At 36.6% G+C, this 22,086-nt stretch overlaps 1 protein-coding gene across 1 annotated transcript in view; it reads left to right on the forward strand.

Moving 5' to 3' along the window:
* Positions 1–6,870: 6,870 nt before the first annotated feature.
* LOC121312748 (glutamate decarboxylase 1-like) overlaps positions 6,871–22,086 on the forward strand; it is a 30,326-nt gene continuing 15,110 nt past the window's right edge. Inside the window, exons 1-6 of the mRNA XM_041244478.1 lie at positions 6,871–7,271; positions 14,550–14,705; positions 16,886–17,128; positions 19,460–19,550; positions 19,711–19,823; positions 20,422–20,537. Coding sequence (XP_041100412.1) covers positions 7,256–7,271; positions 14,550–14,705; positions 16,886–17,128; positions 19,460–19,550; positions 19,711–19,823; positions 20,422–20,537 — 735 coding nt within the window. The 5' untranslated portion in view covers positions 6,871–7,255. The remainder of the gene's footprint in view (positions 7,272–14,549; positions 14,706–16,885; positions 17,129–19,459; positions 19,551–19,710; positions 19,824–20,421; positions 20,538–22,086) is intronic.

Genomic DNA, 22,086 nt, shown 5'->3' on the forward strand with positions numbered 1-22,086 from the left:
CAAGGTGCTCTTCCCAGGTCTGGCTGTAGATGACAACATCATCGATGTACCCTACTACCAGGTCGTCGCCTGTTCTTTCTAGGAGCCTGTCCACATTCTCAGTGATGTGTGACAGAGGATCCTGAAAGGCAGCACATTGTTGTAGTAAGGGGGTCCAGACTGCAAACTGAATTTGCAGTGTTTCTCAATATGGAGTCCTCAACAGTCATGACCTCCCTTCTTTTTGCTGTCTGGCCATCACTGATAATAGGGTCCTGGATGTTGTTCCTTTCATTCTCTTGATGGTTGGTTTTGATCATCTAAATTTTGAAGTGGCTCAGATTTGTTTAATGTTGATGGGTGCAGACTTCCAAGAATTGGGTGTGTCAGCTCCTCAATATCCTGTTGCAGTCTCATTTCCTGCAGCTCAATTACTAGCATACTTACCAGTTCAAGCAAGTTCTGGATCGTGCAGCACTTTACACAAACTTGGTTTAGGTCTGCTGGGTTTTCTTGGATTTCCCACATCATGCACGTGTCACAGACTTCTGGCTTACAGGCCATTTTATTATTATTATTATTATTATTATTATTATTATTATTATTATTATTATTATTATTATTATTTATTAGTTTAAGTTTAGTTTCTGCAGCTGTCAATCTGCTTTCAAACTGCTTCCTGTTGGCACTTTTAAATGATACATTTCTCACATGATGTCCCTCCCACGATGTCGCTAGAAGAACTGCCTCGCTTTGTTGTGTTCTGTTGTGCTGGTAGTTCTTCCCACCCCCTTGCCTCAGATCCATGGCCGTAACTAGATAGATCGTGTCCTCAGGTGTTTTTTTGTATCATCAATGCTGATACTTATGTAAATATTCTGGTAATGTACCAAAAGACTCAATTTTCTCTGTTGGTTTGCCGTGTAACACAGATTTGCAGGTTGAATAGTAAATATGAAGCAGTCATATAAATACTGCAGCTATAGCTTGAAACCTCCGTTTGACCTCGGTAGAATGACAGCTCTGGTTATGGCCATGCTCAGAACGGCGCTGTGTTTGAATCAGCTGCTTTGAGTTTCGGTTTGTGATCAGAAAAAGAAACGCAGCTGTTAGACTTTAAACTGCATTCATTTCCCAATTAATGCATTTTCTGATGAAAGCAATTCCAAGTTTAATTTCACCTTACTGCTTCTACGATGCACTTCTCACACAATGTCGCTCCCATGCTGTCGATGGAAGAACTATCTCACTTTGTTATATTTTGTTGTGCTGGTAGCTCCACCCCACCCCTTTGTCTCAGAAAGGCGCTGAATTTGATTTAGCTGCTCTGACTTTCAGCTTGTGATCACTGATCGATGTTGGTCAGTGCCTTATTTTCCCACCCGAGACGTGGTGCTGGGATAACAGCATCACTGTCGAGCCTTCCTGAGATATCACAGGCTAGTCAACTAAGCACCAAAGACGGGAGGTGCCCACCTGGTGGCCCCTGTGAAGTGCTCAACCCAGCCCATTCCAGACAGTTGTCATGCTGAGGCTCTAGGGAGGCCATATTTTGGATGACCCCTGGAGCCAGCATTGTTACTATTGTGTGTGCTAATGTGCCAGGGGGGCCACAAATAGAGTGATCCCTCGAGCCAGCCATCAACACTGGGCCAAAAGGAATTCCACGTTACCTGGCGTAGGAAAAGCTCTGAAGGCTCATATATTACAGCAAAGCTATATCTTGGTTTGACCACACCACTACTACAGTCAGTGCCGCTTTACGAGGATGCCTTGGGAGAAGGAAAAAATATCCCAAATAAGTAGCTAATGAGAAGCAGCTGGGATGACCTTCGTCACACTTTTTTGATTCTTAATGAAAAAAAAGAATGAAATTACACCAGATTATTATTAAATGTTAAATACAATTAAAAATAAGAGTCAATGAGTTTTTTTAATCCCTAACCAAAAATAAATCACACCTGCGATGTTGACATGCCAACTTTCTTTGCAACACTAGCCTGTGAAATCATAGGAGACTCCTCCTTCAAGAGTTCAACATGATTTAGACAATTTATGTAAGTCACAGCATAATCGCGCACTCACAGCACTCTGCTACACAGCCTGTCCTGTTCTGAAAAGCGATCTCTGTTCATCATTTGAAAATACTGTATCCCAATTAAACAAAGTGATGTCCCAATTAAATAACATGAATAGCATTTTGAAGAAACCTCTCCCAGAGTTTTATACTGTTTAAGCAGCAACCCTCATTATCAATATCCCGATTAGCAGAAAAGCAGAGTCCAATATTAGCCTGAAACAGATAACAACTATTTATGTAACGTTATGTAATGAAAATGTAATGGTTAAATATTGTCATATTCATGAGTGGTATCTTTGCAAGACAATCCTATTTTACACTAACAATATTAGTATTAACAATTTTTCAGATTAACAGATCTGCTGCCTAACAACGCAATGTATTTGCTGTCTGCACCTTTTCATTTCAAGAAAACAGTATGGATGCATTGTTGAATTTCATTCATCAGCAATGCAAGGGGACAACATACTTGTCTGGATGAATTGTCACAATGCATTGTATAAAACTTTTTTTTCACTTAAATACAGAGGCACAGTTTAATTGTATGATTTACAAAAATCCAAACTATAAGAAAGCAATCCAGTCTGAACAGAGTACAAAACTTTTTGCGAAAAAAATTAATTACTTGAATTTCATAGTTCAATTGAGAGGAACGATAGTTCCTCAAGCCACTTTATCAGCGAGAACTGCCAGGGACTCTATACAGCAAAGATAGTTTATGTGTTTTCAAGGTATTGACGCAGCAAAAGTAAATCAGCCCAGAGCACAATTTTAATTTGCAGTTCCCAGCATTCTTAGGCGAAATGTAAGAGAAATAAGTTGCCAAAGTAAGGTAAACATGTCCTCCTTTTTCCAATTAGCAAAAAAACCTGAGAAGTTGTGAATTTCTCTTCAGTGGTACCTACTACTGCCATTAGGTGTCAATAGAGTAGCGCATAAACACGTCTGTAGTGCAGTGAGAAGTGTGGAAGGATTCAGTGTCAGCCTGAAGTAACTTATTATTAAACACACAAAAAAGTATGTTTTATTTAAAATGGTAAGAGCTGACAATTCTGAAAAAGATGTGAAATTGTCAGATAAGCCCATCACTGCGCCCTTGCCTGACCCATGCTTTGACAACATGTCACCACTGAGCAGGGCAGGTTTAAAACCAGAACAACCATGGTTGTGTTCATGTTGTCATAGAATTATATGTGAATTGGAGAAGCTAATTAGAATAGTTGGAATACTGACACATCTGGAGTGAGACAAGTTATTTATTGTGTACTTTGAGGTTTACACATTTTTAAAACTGTCAACAATTTCTTTTTTATTTTGGTTTTGTTTATGAAGAACACAAAAAACATGTGTGGCATAGTAATGTATGGAACTCCTAAAGGTGTGCACGACTTGCTATAATATCTCATGCTTAAGAGATAGTAAATCATGTACATGAGATAGTATCCTCCCTTTTTAATTTACACCATGTCCCTTTAGGGGTTCCATAGTAATGAGATCATTGAAAGGAGGCAATAAATATGTTACACAAACATTTTCCAATCAATCAATCCATGAACTTTATAGAGCTTTCCTATTAATTTATGACATTGACTCTTCTAAACTTCTAAAGAATATCTATTAGGCAGTTTTAGTGAACTTTTGAATACTCAGCAACCCACACATGTAAAGTGAACCCACCTACTGTATCAGTTAAGCAATGTGTATCAGGTGAGGTCGCAGTGGCGATTTTGCCTCACAATTTCCCGCTTTCTTAGGAATTGTCAGCTTTTACCATCAAGTAAAACACTTTTAGGTTTAATATCCATGTTTTTTTTCATTGAAGTCGTCTCCGTATGTCTAAAAAAGTTAAAAGTTAAATAGCAAACCAAAAACTTATTTTTATTTGTGGTGCAACTTTTCATTTTTGTATAAGAAAACATGTTTACTATTATAACAAACATTCCCAAGTAGGACCACATTTTAGATACCTTATACATAGACTTCCCATACATAAAACAAGCTATTATTAGGTTATTACATTTTTAACAATTTGGCAAACAAAAAATAAATGCGGAACACCGATTTGGACTGTCCGCAGAAAGAGCATGCAGTGTCCAAGTCGGTGAAGTGACTGAGGAGTTCCCTTGACGCGACAGCTCTGTGCAACACTTCCATCCTAAATCCCCAGCTCCTTTAGGGCAAATGGGGAGTAAAGGGTTTCCCACTGGGGAATTCTAGACGTTCCACTGCAGCGATGTCTGGAGAAGAGTTGGACAAATTCTCAGAGCCCATGCTACACAAGGACTCAGCGTCATCCTTCCTCTGCTCCAGGTCTCCATCGCCCTCCTCAATGGAAAAGCACAACGCACTCATGTTGCACTTTATTTTTATTTTCACTGATCTTCCCCTGGTGGAAGGACGTTCTTGATTTGAGAGGTGTCGACATGGGCTGAGCTTATGTTGCCGAACCAGATGGTTCTGTCCCCTGCGACGCACTTGGCTTGGAATGTAATGGCTATGAATCTACAATTACAACGAAACACTGCAATTAAATACATCTGTACTGTGTTAGCAGGTGATAATTCACCCAGTAAACTATTTGTCTTGTTTTTTTTAGGTAAAACTAGCTATATGACAGCACTGCTTTGTGTGTGCTGTGAGGAGACAGCTATAGTTAGTTGTTAATATATATATATATATATATATATATATATATATATATATATATATATATATATATATATATATATATATATATAATGTTTGCACTTTTGCACATTTGTGATTTTGTTGGTTTGATACATTTTGGTTTGCTATTAAGTTTTTTTTTCCCTTTTCATTTGTGTTTAAGTAATATTAGCACATGTTTCTACATTGGTACTATCCAGTACAGCACAAAACTGCTGTATTTCTCAAAATTGCTGATTGTTAACGATTAGCTGATGTTATAGAACAAAAAAACCCCAAAACTTTACTATCTTACTTTTAAATGACAAATAAACATTTTATGATTTTTGTATTCTTGTCTGTGTGCCTTTTCTCTTATGTTAGAATTTTAAAACCACAAACTTGTCTTAGCACACAGTAAATTTCAATGTAAGTAAAGCCCACATATTTAAACAAACAGACACCAATGAAACAGAGAAATTATATTTTGGGCACAAAAACAAGCACCATCACAAAAAAAAAAAAAAGAAAAAAAAAAAGCCTAACTCCAAACAGGAGCGCTAACTAAGCTTTTGCAGTTCGACTACCTATGAACAGAAGCTGTTTACCAGTTTCTGCCTCTCTCTCTCTCTCTCTCTCTCTCTCACACAGTACCTTTGCAAACCACACCGGTTTCTTCACTATGACAGCCTCACTTCAAACAAACTGGAGATTGTCCAGAACAAACCTTTCTGCTGGTTTAAATACCTGCCTGCTAATTACAGGCAGGTGATAATGATCCCCATCCTGGCTCCCTCCCATGCAATTCTGGGGGTTGTAGTCCTGCAGCTCCCTCCTTGGACTACAATTTTATTCCTTTCTCCCCCTATTCTGCCACTTTTTTTCTAAACCATTTTTTTTACTGGTGCATGGTGAACAATACAATGGTAATCATTTATAATCACATATATAATATTTTCTATGCATTAAGGACACTTGTCCCTGTTGACACAGTGGCCGTGTCACCATAACATGACCTGTACTCATTGACAAGGATGCTTTGTCACTACATACCTGTACTTATTGACACAGAGTCTGTGTCAGTATATAAATACCTGTACTTGTTGACACAGGGGCTGTGTCAGTATATAAGCACCTGTACTCATTGACACAGGTGTTGTCCGTATATAAGCACCTGTACTTGTTGACACAGATGCTGCGTCGCCATATAAACACCTGTACTCACTGACACAGAGTCTGTGTCTGTGCATAAACACCTGCACTTCTTGACACAGGGGCTGTCAGTATATAAACGCACAGACTTGTTGACACATAGGCTGTTTCAGCATATAATGGTCTGTACTCGTTGACACAGGTGCTGTGTCCGTATATACACACCTGTATTCAATGACACAGTGGCTGTGTCACTGTGTAATCACCTGTTCCTGTGGCTGTCACTTTATTAACACCTGTACTAATTGACACAGTGGCTGTGACACTCTATAAATACCTACCTTTCCCAGTTGACATAGTTGCTGTTCAGTTATAAATATTGAAACTGTAAAACAATGGAATATACAACATGGTAAAGATGATTTCTTCACTGTGTTAACAATTTTAAATGCGCTGCTCTTATACTCATTACGGTACACTTGAATGCACTGTACAATCAGGCGCTTATCCCTCCCAGGAAAGAAAAAGAAAGCAGAAAACAAACTGGTAATAACTCTTACTTTGTTTTATGTACACTTATAATCACGACAGAGTAAAATCAGAACTCACTGATGCTACAGTTGTTATTCTCCATGTGTGTGCGAACTTTGTTTCCATTCTTTTACCGAAGCAAACCACAACCGCGTCCTAACTTCATGCAGTGTTCGATCCCCTTTTACTTGAAATGGCGCATTTATATAATTGTATAACACATTGCTAACACTTAAACAATCGTTGGTTGCAGTTGCAGTCCACCTGCTACATTTATACTCTGAAGTTTACCGATTTTATAGGATTAAAGACTTGAATGAAGTGATGAGTTCATAATTTCGGTTGACCATGGTGTTGAGAAAACAACAACAATAATAATAATAATAATAATAATAATAATAATAATAATAATAAATAAAAACATTGAGGAGAAATTCGATTTTTCTTCTACTTTTCAGAGTGACTCATTCGTTTTATGTAGAATTGTATTTTAAAATAAATTGTTACATTTTCAATTCCCGTAACTACACAGACCATTTCCTCCTTCCTCTGCTTTCGAACACATTTCCGTGACAAAATCCCAGCTTTAATTATAGTACTTGCTGAGTGTACACAAGATAAAATAAAAAATAAAAAAAACCTCCCACAAACAAATCAAAGCTAATACATAAACCTCAGTCCAGTTTCATACCAGTTTGGACAACTCCAAGTCAACATGAGAGTAGTCTCCATATCTCCTCCTACCTGCACCACACACCTTATTTAAACCACTTGCCAAGAGACAGAATACTTCAGTTCTTGTGATCAGGAGCTCATGTTGGTGACATTTACTATCCACTCATTCAGTAGAGACAGAAAGACATTGCTATGGAAACCCCAGCAAGTAAGTGCTATACATATCATGCTATGGGATGTATATGTTTGATAATATGCAAACATTAAGTGTAAATTACTGCTTCAATTGCTTAGGCTTGTGCAGGGTTTACAAAAGTGTCATGGAATATGTTAATTCTTATTTTGCAGACATGCAATATATTAGTTAGAATGTATTTTTGAGCTTTTGGGCAAGCAATTTTTCCATACAGTAATATATTTTATGAGTTGGTGTTCAGTTTGCAAGTGCTTTTTAAAGACTGCTTCTGTAATATTTTTCTTAACATGGAAACACGTTTTAACCCTTGAATCTTTTATTTACTGTAGTACTAAATACTGTAGATTTTCACCCTACAGATTAAATTAATCGATTAATCATCCTATTCAATGTTTAGTCTTTAATTTATCTATGGCTCAGTATTTTATTTATTTATTTATTTATTTTCTATCCCTGGCTCTGTACTTATCCCCAGTGGGGGATAATATATCACCCCCCTGTTAAAAGATTTTCAATTTACATTGACTTTCTTTGGGAAAATGTTCTGTTCATATGTATGCGAATGACACTGTGGTTCACTACAGCTCTGACAATGTCCAGGATTTAACTAGGACATTACAGAATGTTTTTTTTTTTTTTTTTTTTTTTTTGAACTTCAAGAATGGTTTGTTAAAAATGGTTTGATTTTAAATGAAAAAAAGACAAATCTGTTATTTGGTTCAGAGAAAATGATACAAAACAAGAATTCCATTTTATTATCGCTGCTTTGGAGAGAGTTAATACTTCTAAATACTTAGGTGTCAATATTGATACAACTCTTAAATTTGAAAAACACATAAAAAGAAATATGTAATCAAATGGGGAGAAAGCATCGGATTGTTGTATGGCCTGCGTCACTGCGTAAACTTTGCATCAAGGGTTAAATTAGCGAGGCAGCTTTTTGTTTCCTTTTCTGGACTACAGTGATGTCATTTATATGACTGCTAGTAAGGAGTCACTGAAGAAGATTGACACAGTGTTTAACAGGAATGTAGATTTGTTCTTCAGTGTACTTTTTCAGAACATCACTGTACCTATTTTCCAGTTAAACTTGTTGTGACCTGATAATACAAGGAACTTTCCCTGGAATCAGATTCTTTTTAAAGGGGCGTTTAACAAACTGCCTGTTTATTTGAATAATCTATTCCCGGAGTTTATCTGTGATTGCAGCTTACAAAGTGTTTGTGGTACCAAATATTTTAAACTACTGTTGGTTATAATATGTTGTGTACAGTTTTAAATGTGTATCCTGTGTGTTTTATGTGATTGTAATTTGCTGCTGTTGGATACTGTTGTAAATACGCTAACTACAGTTCATATGACCTTTTTTCAACAAGTTTGGCAAGAACGAATTTGACGTTTGACTAATGGCGCTGGTAAGCATGTAACTTGCTTAAAATCTGAAAGTGTAACCATTTTTATTTTATTTATTTATTTATTTAGCAGGCGCATTTATCCAAAGTTACTTACACGTGTTACACTGTAATACAATGTTACTGTTCAAAAGCAATTAAAGTTATAAACTAAAGTACAACATAGAGACACAACAAGTGTAACAAGAACAACAATAAATACTTTTTGTGTTAACTGTTACCCAATAATATTGTTTGTGTATCTTAAAATGTGACAGAAAAAAACTCATTTTTAGCCCTTTGATTTTACTTGTGTAATAATGCAGATTTTTCTTTTTTGACTTGTATGGCCTTCTATGACTTGCGTCTTTTGCTGAACATTGATAAAACTAAATGTGTGCATTTTACTAGAATAAATACGACAGGTACGCCTGATAGTGTTTGCAACATTTTTACTTTTAGTAAGACTGAATTAGAGCAAGTAGAAGTTTATAAATATTTAAGTATTTGGCTGGACAGTGCTCAGACATGTCAACCCTAAGTGCTTGTATCAGTGAGACCCCTGCTGGAAAACCTTGGGATTGATGAAAAACCTTAACCTAGACCACTAGATTTTGTTGGGGGCAAGGAGGGATCAAGATTTTTGCACATGGCTGAAAGCTATGTAACTGCCCTAGATTTAAGGGCAATGTACACCGGGAGCAAAGCAAACAACGCCAATACAGCACGAGTGCATAAAAAAATACAACTATAGTCAGTCTATACTGCCTGCTTTTGCTCCTTTTGTGGAGAAGAAATAAAATAAATAAAACAAAGAAATAGTCTGGGTACACCACACACTAAAAAATGACATTTAACAGTGGGGCAAAGGAGTTACAGTCCTCCGCAATTCTAAATAATCGCATGTGTCCATGTTTTTTTTTTTTTTGTTTGGTGTGAAATGCTTGTGCCTTAATATTATTTCTTATATATTTGCCAATACTGTCACAGTTCATTTCAGAACTTTGGTAGCTCTGTCAAATATATGTACTGATCTACATTTAATTCATTCCCTATATCACTTGTTCTCATATGCTGTACACATATATTTTTTGGTGAAATAATTATTTGCCAACACTGTCACAGTTCGTTTCAGACTTTTTGTAGCTGGTAAATACATTTACAATTAAATTTAATTCCCACAACTAGTTTCTAATACATTTACCATTTATTTTTTTTAAATTTGTGAAATAATTGTTATATATTTGCCAACACTATCCTAGTGATTTTCAGAATTTTTCTAGCTGTCAGATACATTTGTGACTACATTTAATTCCCATATTATTATTATTATTATTATTATTATTATTATTATTATTATTATTATTATTATTATTATTATTATTACTTGCTGTTGTATGAAGTTTATTGCATTGATTGCTCCATATTGCAGTAACTACTGTAAATAAAATTTCATGTCAAATGGTAGTGCACAGAGGAGGTGGCAAGGATGGTGATGGAAACTGACAGTGACTCCGGAGTAAGACCCTGGTTTGATTATGTTTGACTCTGGCAGCGACTTTTACCCCAGTGACACTCCCAGTGATGTCACTGAGGAAGAGGATTCCCCCTCTTCCACCAAAAAGCCTGTTAGAACTCCAGAAACTGAGTCTGAGGAACAGCCTGCACATACCAGGAGGTCAAGGGAGTATGTGACAGTGTACAGTTGGACCACCCCCCACCCCACAATTATGTACAGATGGTCATACCTGGCTTTATTGGTACTCCAGGTCCAAAGGTGGATACTGCTAGCTTCACCCCTCTCCAGTATTTCCTCGCAGATGACCTGATATTTCCATACAGTATGGGATGTTAGTGAAGCCGCTGCTCCTTTCTGGTTTTCTATCTGGCCTGTCCCACAGTTAATCTCCCTATCACTTATACCACAACGGCTTGAGTAACATCCGGTACTGCATGGAAATATCCTTTCAGGGGTGTCAATGGGTTTTGGGGGAGTGTGACAAGCAAGAACCCAATATACTAAATATACATCTTTGGTATCCATGCAAACATTAGAACCTGCTGAACATGAACTTCTACATTTGCAGTTCATGTATGCATCCTTTGGAACACAGTTGTGGAACTAAATATAAACCTGTCATTTTTAACACTTTTTAAGTAGTTTGGTGTAATATCGGTGTGGGTTATGTGTAGCAGACTAGGGGTGGGGGTTGTGTTACCCATCCCTGAATTCTATAATTTTTGGGGATTAAGAAAATATAAGGTTGTCCCAGGTTACCTTGCTGTCCACAGGAAGTTTTCCACTATCCACTATTTAGAAAACTCGTGCAGAAGTTGGCCTTCTCCCAAATTTAATTTGTTGCTATTCAGGATTTGGTCCCCTTGTAGCAGGGGGAGATCTGTACTGACTCTGCTGGCGTGTTCACAGGGCTGCAGGAAGAGGGCGGCAGTCGTCCAACAACCGCCTGTGAGTCATGGCAGTGACACGGGGAGGTGGGAAAGTGGGTGTGTGGACTTTCCTCCTCTCTGAATGGCTGAGAGGCGAGTCTTGGGAGATTGTTAGCCCTATAAAATAATGCTCCGCTGTTTCCTCAGGTCTGCCCACTTAGACGCGCGGAGAGTGCGGAAGCTCTGATTCAGGACCGGGAATCAGCCGGTAGAAAAAGAAAGAGTCTCACAGCGAGACAGTGAGAGCAGGGAACCCTTGGGCAGACCCCAGCGTATTGTAAAAGAGCAGGCTAGTTAGCCGGCAGTGTAGGACAGTGATCCGGGTCGCACGGGTAGCGGCGACCGGGATATAGCTGTCAAGTGCAGCACCCTTTTTCTTTGTAGTTTTGTTACTGTTTTATTTTCCATGTTTCTTTGTGTCTTCTGTTTTGAATTATTGTTTCGAAGCACCTGCAAGGGTGCCGATATTGTGTACCATCGCTTGGTATTCCCGTGGCTCTGTTTACCATCGTTGGTAAGCGGACCATGGACCCACAGCGCAATCTGCGGGCGAAAAGAAAAAGAGCACCCCGAAATAAAACTGGGCACCTGTGCGGTGTTGCCAAATCCACCTGTCTGTCTCCTGTGTCAGTGAATTACCCACCACCCTTCCACATCCCTGTATATAAACCTGCAGCTCTCTGCACTCCTGATGGGTGTTCGGAAGAGGAACAGGAGACCGAGAGGAGAGAAACGAAACGAAACTGAAACTGAAACTAAAAATATTTAGGAACAGTGAAGGCGATTGCCCAGCCTGATCTATTCGGTTTTGTGTTTCGTGTTTGTGATTTGTTTTATTTACACCTTTTCTTTTGAGCTCTGTGAGCAAGTATTATTTTTTTTTTTTAAATATTTATTTTTTATTTTTGTTATTTAAATAAACGGCGCGCAGCGTCTTTTTCACCACAGTACTGCCTGTGTGTGTTTTGGTTCCTGCATCTGGCCTGACATCACCACACGCCATCCTGTCACATTTCTCCAGCGTTCACACTGTGATCATTTGACCTAGCGCTGTTCTATTTTTTTATGTTTATTTTTAATAATAATAATGTTTAAGGAGTCATGACAAAAACTTAACTGTTAGAAAAAAAGTTTTCTTCATGTTTAGTCAACATATTGTCAGTGTGAGGCATATACAATTTGTCTTATTACCGTGTTAAGAAATAAAATATCAAAATATCATGCTTTCATTCTCATGAGATTTCATTTTGACATGGTCACAAATCTCCGCCCATTTAGTTTAGTGTTGGTGCGATATGAAAACAGCGGTATGGAGTAATATTATTTTATTTAGTGCAGAGAAACTGTCTGACTATTCTTACAAACATTGCTGTATGTTAATTTGAAGGCAAAAATTCACGTCTGTCTAAAACTGATGCGTCAGATTTGGCAAGTGAGTCAGAATCGGGATACAGATGCAGGTAATGAACATCACTGGAAAAGGCTGCACACTTTCCAAACACTGGCCAAACTAGCAAGGTAAATGTTACCTGTAGTGATCAACGTTTTGTTTTGTTGTGAACTTATTTTATGTTATGAGGAGAGTAATAAACAAAAAAGTAAATTGTGTTTTTTTGTCTTTGTACCGTGCCCCGTTTCCATAATATTTATTTATTTTTTTTATTTTTTTGGAAACATTAGCAATATGGCCACAAGTAAGTGTTCAGGCACAGGAAATTGGCGAAGAAAGCAAACCTGTCAAAAATGTTTTTATTTTGGCTTACAAAAAAACCTGTTTGGCAACAGTAAGAAGTACACCTATGGCACACCTCTCAAAGATGGCATGTTGGATATGCACAAGTTTATTTCCCTCCATATACTGTCATGCCATATATTTAATTGAGAAACTTTTCATTTACATTTAAACACACTGGAGTTAGAACATGCATATTTCGACACTGCTACACTTTTAATCAGGCACTTAATAATATGCTTATGCAACATAAATAAAGCGATCACTAATTGACGTGCTTTCATTAGTTAACTTGAATGCTTGCTGTGCAGTCATTTTCAGAACATTCTCTAGTTTTAATAAAATTAAAATTAATAGCATTACAGTGGGATTTGTATAATTATTGGTTTGCAAGATGTCGTTTGAATATTGTCAGGAAAATATTAGGACAAATATATTTGCTTTCTATTTTTATTATAAAGGGCGATCAGACATGGTATCATTGTTAGTATTTCTGAGATGTATTAGTTGACTGGTGCAAGTGTAGTATTGTAAAGATATGTTACTGTATGTAAAGTGTGATTGGACAGTCCGATTTTCATGACCATTTAAACAACCCCCCACCAGTACTCACATCATGAGCGCCCTGTGGCTCCCCACGGTTTGTACATTGCCTTATCTGGTTTATATTGTTTATAGCCTGGCCTACAGTATAAATTATAAGGAATAGATAAGGAAAATCTTGACTAACACAATACAGTAAGATTTATCTGAAGTTGTTGAAGGGCACTGGTCTCTTAAACCTAGAAGGTCTGATAAACGCTGATGCATGACTATATATTGATGGGTATTACATAAGCAAATGACAGGGCGCGAAATAACCAACGGAAATAGCCTAAGGTGGCAATAGCCTTCTATGGGTGTGTTTTTCCTCTAATGGCACAGGAAATTTAGTTCAAATACATGGTAAAATGGATTCCATAGCATAAGAAAAGATATGGTCCAATCACCTGAAACCCTCCGCTACAAAACTAGGTTTAAAGCGCATGTGGATGTTCCAACACAACAATGAAGCAAAGCACACATCAATATCTACTGCAGAAGAATAAAATCAAGGTTCTGGAATAGCATCCGATTGAGAATCTTTGGTATGAGTTGAAGGCGGCTGTGCACAAGAGAAGTCCTTGGAATTTGAATAAACTGGAACAATTTTGCATTGAATGGTCAAAAATTACTAAAGAATCATGTCAAGCAGCTATAGCTCAGGTGTGCCTTGAATAGTTTATTGGTTTGGCCCAGTGAATGCTTCTAAAAATCCACAAAATTGGAGGAGTTAAAGTTTTTTTGGAACAATGCCAAATATTTTGGAAGTATTTATATTTTAGAGTTTCAATTAATATTATTAATACTATCAATTGTGTCACTATTCTAAACTATATCTTGGCGTTTTCTTTTTCGCAATTACCTTCCTTTGGTTCCTGTTTGAGCAAACCTTCTCTCCCATGTTTATACAAAATAATATGTTTGTGTCTTTCTCCAAACTCCTGTACAGCTTAGATGTTTCACCTCCAAACTGTAAACTCTATGTAAAATGTTTTTATTTATTGTACTGCTAATCTTGACAAAAAGTAGTATTCAGTTTTACAAAATATTGCTTGTATAATTTTCCTTGTAAAATAAGATGAATGTATGTGCCTGTTAAATGGTGTGTGCTTTTCTTTATTTTCTGCTCTTTCCCAGGTTTAATTGAGACACTGAAGGCTGAAGGAAAACATAAAGCGGACCCTTTATGGCTAAAAACTCCGCAGCATATCCTACCATCAGAAAATGAAAATAGAGAAAGGCAATCTGGTACTGAGAGCAGAAACACTAATTTTTCTACAATGTATGGCCAGGGTAAGAGAATTCTTCAGTTAGGATCAAAATAACAGATAATTCCTTCTCCGCTGTGTTCTATGTACATACTGTGTAGTGTAACTGATGGTGGAAGTGGAGAAACTTCTTTAGAAAAGACAATTTTATTTTTGCATAAGTACATACAGTTTTAAGTGTCTCTAATTTCTATACACTGAGTTTATACTTTATACTTTGTTTGTACTTGCTCCAGGCTTTCCTTCTGCTCACAGTGGTAATCCACACTTAAGACATAAATCTTGTGTGGACAATATACCGTGCCTATAGAAAGTCTACACCCCCTTGAACTTTTTTCACATTTTGTTGTGTCAGTGCCTCAGAGTTTCATGCATTTAAATGAGGATTTTTTCCCACATATCTACACACCATACTCGTTACAAAACGCTTCTATTGAGAGAAAAAAATTATATATTAAAAATATAAAACTGAAAGATCATAATTGGATAAGTCTCCACCCCCTGAGTTAATACTTGGTGGAAGCACCTTTGGCAGCAAGTATAATTTTGAGTCTGTTGGGATAGGTCCCTACCAACTTTTCACACCTAGATTTGGCAATATTTGACCATTCTTCTTTACGAAACTGTTCAAGCTCTGTCAAGTTCCTTGGGGAGCATTGATGGACAGCAATCTTCAAGTCATGCCACAAATTTTTGATTGGATTTAGGATGGGGCTCTGACTGAGCCACTCAAAGACGTTTACCTTTTTGTTCCTTAGCCACTCCAGTGTAGCTTTGGCTGTGTGCTTTGGGTCATTGTCATGCTGAAAGGTGAACTTCCGTCCCAGTTTCAGCTTTCTTGCAGAGGGCAGCAAGTTTTCCGCAAGGACTTCTCTGTACTTTGCTCCATTCATTTTCTCTTCTATCCTGACAAGTGCCCCAGTCCCTGCCGATGAGAAACATCCCCATAACATGATGCTGCCATCACCATGCTTCACAGCAGGGATGGTGTTCTTTAGGTGATGCTCTGTGGTTTGCACCAAACATAAAGCTTTGCATTTAGGCCAAAAAGTTCCATTTTAGTTTCATCAGACTACAAAACTTTTTGCCACATGGCTACAGAATCACCTGAGTGTTTTTTTGCATACTTCAAACAGGATTCAAGGTGGCCTTTCTTGAGTAATGGCTTCCTTCTTGCCACCCTACCATACAGGCCAGATTTGTGGAGTGCTTGCGATATTGCACACTTTGACCAGTCTTGGCCATAAAAGCTTGTAGCCCTTGCAAAGTTGCCACTTGCCTCTTGGTAGCCTCTCTGATCAGTCTCCTTGTTTGGTCATCAAATTTGGTGTACAAATAACTGCTAGGGGTTTTAAGTACCTAAAACCAGTGGTCCTTGCTTTTTATTGTTTGAATTTATATTCTTTATGATCATTTCTTGTTATTGTATTCTTGCAATTCAATCTATTATATATTCAACCATGCTCAAAATGCACAGAAAAATGTAGATATTTGAATAGAGTTTTTAAAATGAGATTCTGCATGTGAAACCCAAATACGATTTGTCAAAACTACTCTTAAAATCCAGACCAGCTGGTACAGTGGTAAGACACTAGCCTAGTAAGCAGTTAGCACAGAGTCACAATCTTTCCCTGTGCATAAGGTTTCCGCACCCTGATGCTCGCCAGTTCTGCATTCTGAACCTCAGGGACTGCTTCAATATACCTCACAACCATGCACAGAAAATTATATTGAAGAAAGTTGAGGCAACCAGATGAACAGTGTCTCTTCTTACTGGGCAATTAATTGTCTTACATTGTAGGAATAGTTCTGAGTTGATGCCATATCGGCTTTCACATGTACTACCTTGTTTAGACAGCATTGGTCTCATACCAGCTCTCACATTTAATGTTATGCGTGCAGGGGAACTCGTGGTAAAACGTAGCATAGTTTAAATATGATGAGTTGCCTGAATGTTCGAGAAGACATGACCAAACAGAATATGAAAATGAGTATTTTAAACATACTACCACCACATCATGTTCCACTATACAGTACACACTGTTTTACAGCAAATAGTGTGGAAGACAATTAAGGCAGGTGCTAGGGAGTCTATATAACTATGCTGTATGTATTTCAGAATGTTACTGGAACTGGAATTCTGCATAGATAATTTATCGCTCAAATGTTTCCTGCCTATTAAATTGTTTTTACACTTTTCCATAGACTTGTTGCCAGCAAAGAATGGTGAGGAAAACACTAAGCAATTCCTCTCTGAAGTGGTCCACATACTCCTAAACTATGTCAGCAAATCCTTTGACAGAAACACCAAAGTTCTGGACTTCCACTACCCACATCAGCTCAAGGACGGTCTTGAAGGATTTAGTTTGGAGCTGTCTGATAATCCTGAAAATTTAGAACAGCTTCTTGTGGACTGCAGAGACACCTTAAAATATGGAGTTAAAACAGGTATGATTTTAACAAATAAATGATAATAGTAATAATATAATTATCTTCTGGGGAGAACTTGTTACAATTTTATCAAACCAGACTCCCTTTTATTGAAATAAAAGAAGGGTCTGGAACCAGGAGTAAAATTCTGTGATCCGTACTTATTGACTGGGACTTATTTTGATGCCGGTACATTCTGTTGGAAAGCAGTCTCGTCACATCAATAAACTCATTAAAATATTCTCGAAATGAGCCAGTGGATGGCTTATTGACCTGCGTAAGATCAATATGTCCACAAATTTGGCTGCGTGTACATGCAGCTCTCTCTCTCTCTCTCTCTTTCCACACTGAACACCAACCTTGTGTGTGTGAAACACTCACTATTATATGCAGCTGTGCCGAGACTTTTTTGCTAATCAATCATTCAACTGAATCTCGGCACGGTCTGCATGTGAACTAATTGTACACTCCTCTTGCCCACATTCAAATACCCACTTTAATCTGCACGTGAAGTGATTGTGCAATCCCGTACCTAAATATAAATATACATTTGAATCACCTGTGCTACATAACCCTCACTTCCTGCACTACTGCACATATACATAGAAACATCCCACATACAACATAAAACACAAAATACACACAGGGGTGGGGCACCCCTGCACAGATACATAAACACAGGATACAAATGCAGGTGAACTTCACACTTTCCAGACTCTTTTTAAACATGATGTATAATGAGCCCACATGCAGCACAACTTAAACAACCAATTTTATATTATTTTTTTTATATAAAAATATAATATATGAGGGGAATATAAGTAATAGTTGGGTGGGGAAAATTTTTTTTTTTTTTTTTTTTACCATAAATGTTGCCGGACAGAGGCAGAAGTGCCAAGACGAGAATTTAAAACTACTCTGATCGTCTTAAATCACACATCAGTGTATTGTTCCCTCCCCATGCATTACATACCCACAGGAATTATCATTATGGCTGTTTTCCTAAATAAATGTTTATTCTTCCAGACAAAAACAATAATAATTATTCTAGTAATTGAGGTGTTGGCTGAAGGATTGACTGACTACTTTTGTAACCAAGTAAAGCCAGACCAGAGCTGTTATAATGTCTTTGTCTTCCTCAGTAAAAAAAGTCAGTAAAAAAAAAAAAAAACAATTAACACTGTCCCTATACCTGTAAATAAAAAATGTCTGTGATTTTCTAATTGAAATACAATGACGGTATATTTTTGTATTACTTTTTGGTTTTCCTAATCAGCTCGAATGACATATACCTATACCTTATGTGATATTCCAATGCCAATTAAATACTATGCTGAAATTAATATGCTATTCTTGCCAAAGCAAAAAGATTGTGGACTTCCGTCCAACTAAACACACATCCCATTAGCGAGCACAATCTAGTGCTAAAGCTATAGGCACTTTGAAAACTAACCCGTGTGACAACCAACCCTGGTCTCCTCTATAGACCTCAATACTGTGTAGGTTCAATCAAAGTATATTACATTTGTGAATAAGATATTTAAGTCAGTAAGCCGGATATCGTCTGAAAGTTACATATCCTGCTAAGTTTAGTTAGCGCTACAAAACGGGAGCTAGGATTTGTTTATTTTAACCTATGAAATCGAGTAAAAACTGGAACGTTTCAATTTTATAAATAATGTAAGTATTTGCCATGCTGAGTAGGAAATCTGTATTAAAAATGTTCTGAAAATACTTCTCAAAGCTGACTGCCAGAAAGTGTTGGGGGGGGGGGGGGAATCATGCTATGATGAAAAATTGGTGTAAGATTTAACACTTATAACACATAATTCCACTACACGTCCTCTTATTCAGCTTTGATAAGGCGTTTCATAACTTTTTTTTTTTTTTTTTTTTTTTCCTGAAATAGTGCATGGTAATTAATCTAAACATAGAAGCAAACAGACTATTGCAGATTAAAAAAAAAAAAAAAAAAGGACAGGGGTATATATTCTAATCCACTGCTATCAATGTGGCATAGGCAGGACCTGCTGTAGGTGATCAACCAGGGTCTGTTACATAAAACAAATATAAAGGGTTATATCATCAACTATTGTGCATTGTTTAACTTGAAAATGTGTGTATAATTTGTTCATAGCACAGTTTTGTTTTTGTTTTTTTTAATACAACTTTTTTATAACCTCATCCAGTTTTTGACTGTATACCATGATATTAAGGTTACCAAGGTATTTTTTGGACGGTTATCACAACATGGAAATTTTATATCGGCCCATTTGATTTACAGTGCCCATTTATTCCCAATAACATTAGCTCCATTGTTACCTTCTGTCTATGTATTGTTTTCTGCAGGTCACCCTCGTTTTTTTAACCAGCTGTCAACTGGGCTTGATGTTATTGGATTAGCTGGTGAATGGCTGACAGCAACTGCCAACACAAACATGTAAGCAATGTTGTACTGTATTTTGAACATTTTTGGCTAACTGCCTGACAAAATGTACAGACTGACTGGAACAGTTTGGCATTTTGAAAGAACAGAAAAGCCAAAAAGGATAAATGTACTATATGAAGGTACTGTGTCTATTGATTTGCAACTTTTGCAGATTTACATATGAAATATCACCAGTTTTTATAATGGTGGAAGAAATCCTCCTCAAGAAAATGTATGAAAAGATTGGCTGGACATCAGAAGAGGGAGATGGCATTTTCTCACCTGGTTAGTAGACCATTGTGTGTAAGCAACCTACTGTAGTAAGCAGACCTATTGCAATGCAAAAATAATTAAAAAAAATCAATAAAAATAATTAAAAACTAACAAGAGGTTCAAAAGCCAAAATAATACACAAAACTGCCTATAGCGATCACAGGTTTGGAGAGATAACAATCAACATGATAGACCGCTAATGTAGTCTAAACTAGAGATGTTTGATCTTTTTTGGTATAAGAAATGCAACTCTTTAATTAGTAATTTATTATGGTTCTCATTATGGTGTCACTATTCTTATACAGTTGTGATAAAGACACTGTTTTGTTGTCTGTGCAAAAATGCTTTAGAAATTAGTTGTGCATGAAGCTCATCTTGAATCCTGCTCATTTTTCCAATATGTCCATGAATAGGGCATTAGATTCAGACCACACACAAACAAAAATAAATAGTTTGTTTTTGTCAAGTGTGTGTTTTTTTTTTTTTTTTTTAATTATTTATTTTTCTGTGCTATTTAAATATACATATTGTAAGTAATTGAAGTTTTAATGTCATTAAGTTCTTAATAAAGCTTTAAAAGAATGACATCTTGTTCTTTTGATTTTCTTAGGTGGATCCATATCTAATCTTTACAGTGTGTTGCTGGCTCGATATTACCGGTTTCCTGAGGTGAAGATGAAAGGAATGGCTTCTGTCCCCAGACTGGTGCTATTTACATCTGAACATGTGTGTGTTTTTTTTTTTTTTTTTGTTGTTGTATATATATATATATATATATATATATATATATATATATATATATATATATATATATATATATATATATATATTTTTATTTAGTGGACGAATTTTCACCTGCTAACAGTGGTGGACAACGATATAAAAATGTTATATCGATAACGTGCATGAATTTCAATATAGATAATATCGAAGTCTTCTGAAACACAGAAAAATATGATCACACAATTGCAATATTAAATATATACATTAAGTTATAAACATTAATATAGTGCAGACATTCACCAATTATTTACATATAAAAATCACTAAACTACATGAAGTCAGTGTTGCTGCTTTGCTTCTTAATATCCATGGAGAAAAACAAGGTTGTGTTATCTTTTACGATTTCATCATCATCCACATCAAAACCGTAATATTTCCATACCTCTCTGTGCACAGACTTCAGGGTTGTTCATTTTCTAGCTATTCTAATGTAATTGAATCTTAAGCTGCTCTGTGTGTAAATGCTGACTCACGACACCTCTAAAACTAAGTATTAAGTATGGTGTCATGCTGAATTTTACATTTATTTTGAGATGTGTTTTGATGTTTTCATACTGTTTTGATAACCAAAGAGTTCAAAAGAAAATTCACGGCGGTGAGTAAATGAATAATAGCATAAGTAAACAGATGGACAAAATTAAATGAAACGCCATGCGCATATCTCAAAATAAAGCAGGATGCAAAATTCTGCATGACGCCGTCAACAATTTACGGATAGTCAATTGTGCCAAACTTAATGCAGCATGCAAATAGCGTTTGGTACCTAAATGCAAATCAATGGAATAAAATGATAAAATCAAACTTAGGAAATCCTAATGTGTCTGGTTTTATGCAAAAAACCTACACAGCAGTCATGCATGAAGCACCACTAGTATCATGGCACAACCTATTTCTGTTCATCGGATTGCACAAATGAGTCAAACCAGTCATAACCAAAAAAAGTGGTGGAGTCGGGCTAAAGACCTAAATGGTCTGTGAGACAAACTCAGACAGTGGTTGTTCACCTCATTATAATTAACTGGTAGCTGTACTTTAATATGTGAAAGATTTTGGGGAAATATGGCAAAATCATGCTGTGCAGATTCAGTTAAACATTTATTAACTTCGTCCCATATAGTGTATTGTGCTTTTGCGTAAATACAAACATAGTATTCCAACATCACTTAGTTAAATTACTATTAAAATCAAAGGTATATTTTAAAGGGTGAATGTCTTCAGACACAAATTCTGGTTTGGCTTTACATTTTTGATAAATAACAGTGCTTTTTTTTATTCTAGTTGTAAACAATTGGAAATACTTAACTTTCTGATTGAAGACGGAACAATATATCTATTAATTTCTGAAATTATACAAAATAATATAGAGCAAAAAACTGCCAATACTGTTCAGCACAGAGGGAGACACCTGCCTGGTCTCGTAACATGGAGATCAGATGACGACTGTCAGAAATATTATGGTGTGAGCTTGTTTGTGCTTTATAGTTACTGTCTT

This window comes from Polyodon spathula, chromosome 3 (assembly GCF_017654505.1).
Source record: "Polyodon spathula isolate WHYD16114869_AA chromosome 3, ASM1765450v1, whole genome shotgun sequence".
In the NCBI taxonomy this organism is placed as follows: domain Eukaryota; kingdom Metazoa; phylum Chordata; class Actinopteri; order Acipenseriformes; family Polyodontidae; genus Polyodon; species Polyodon spathula.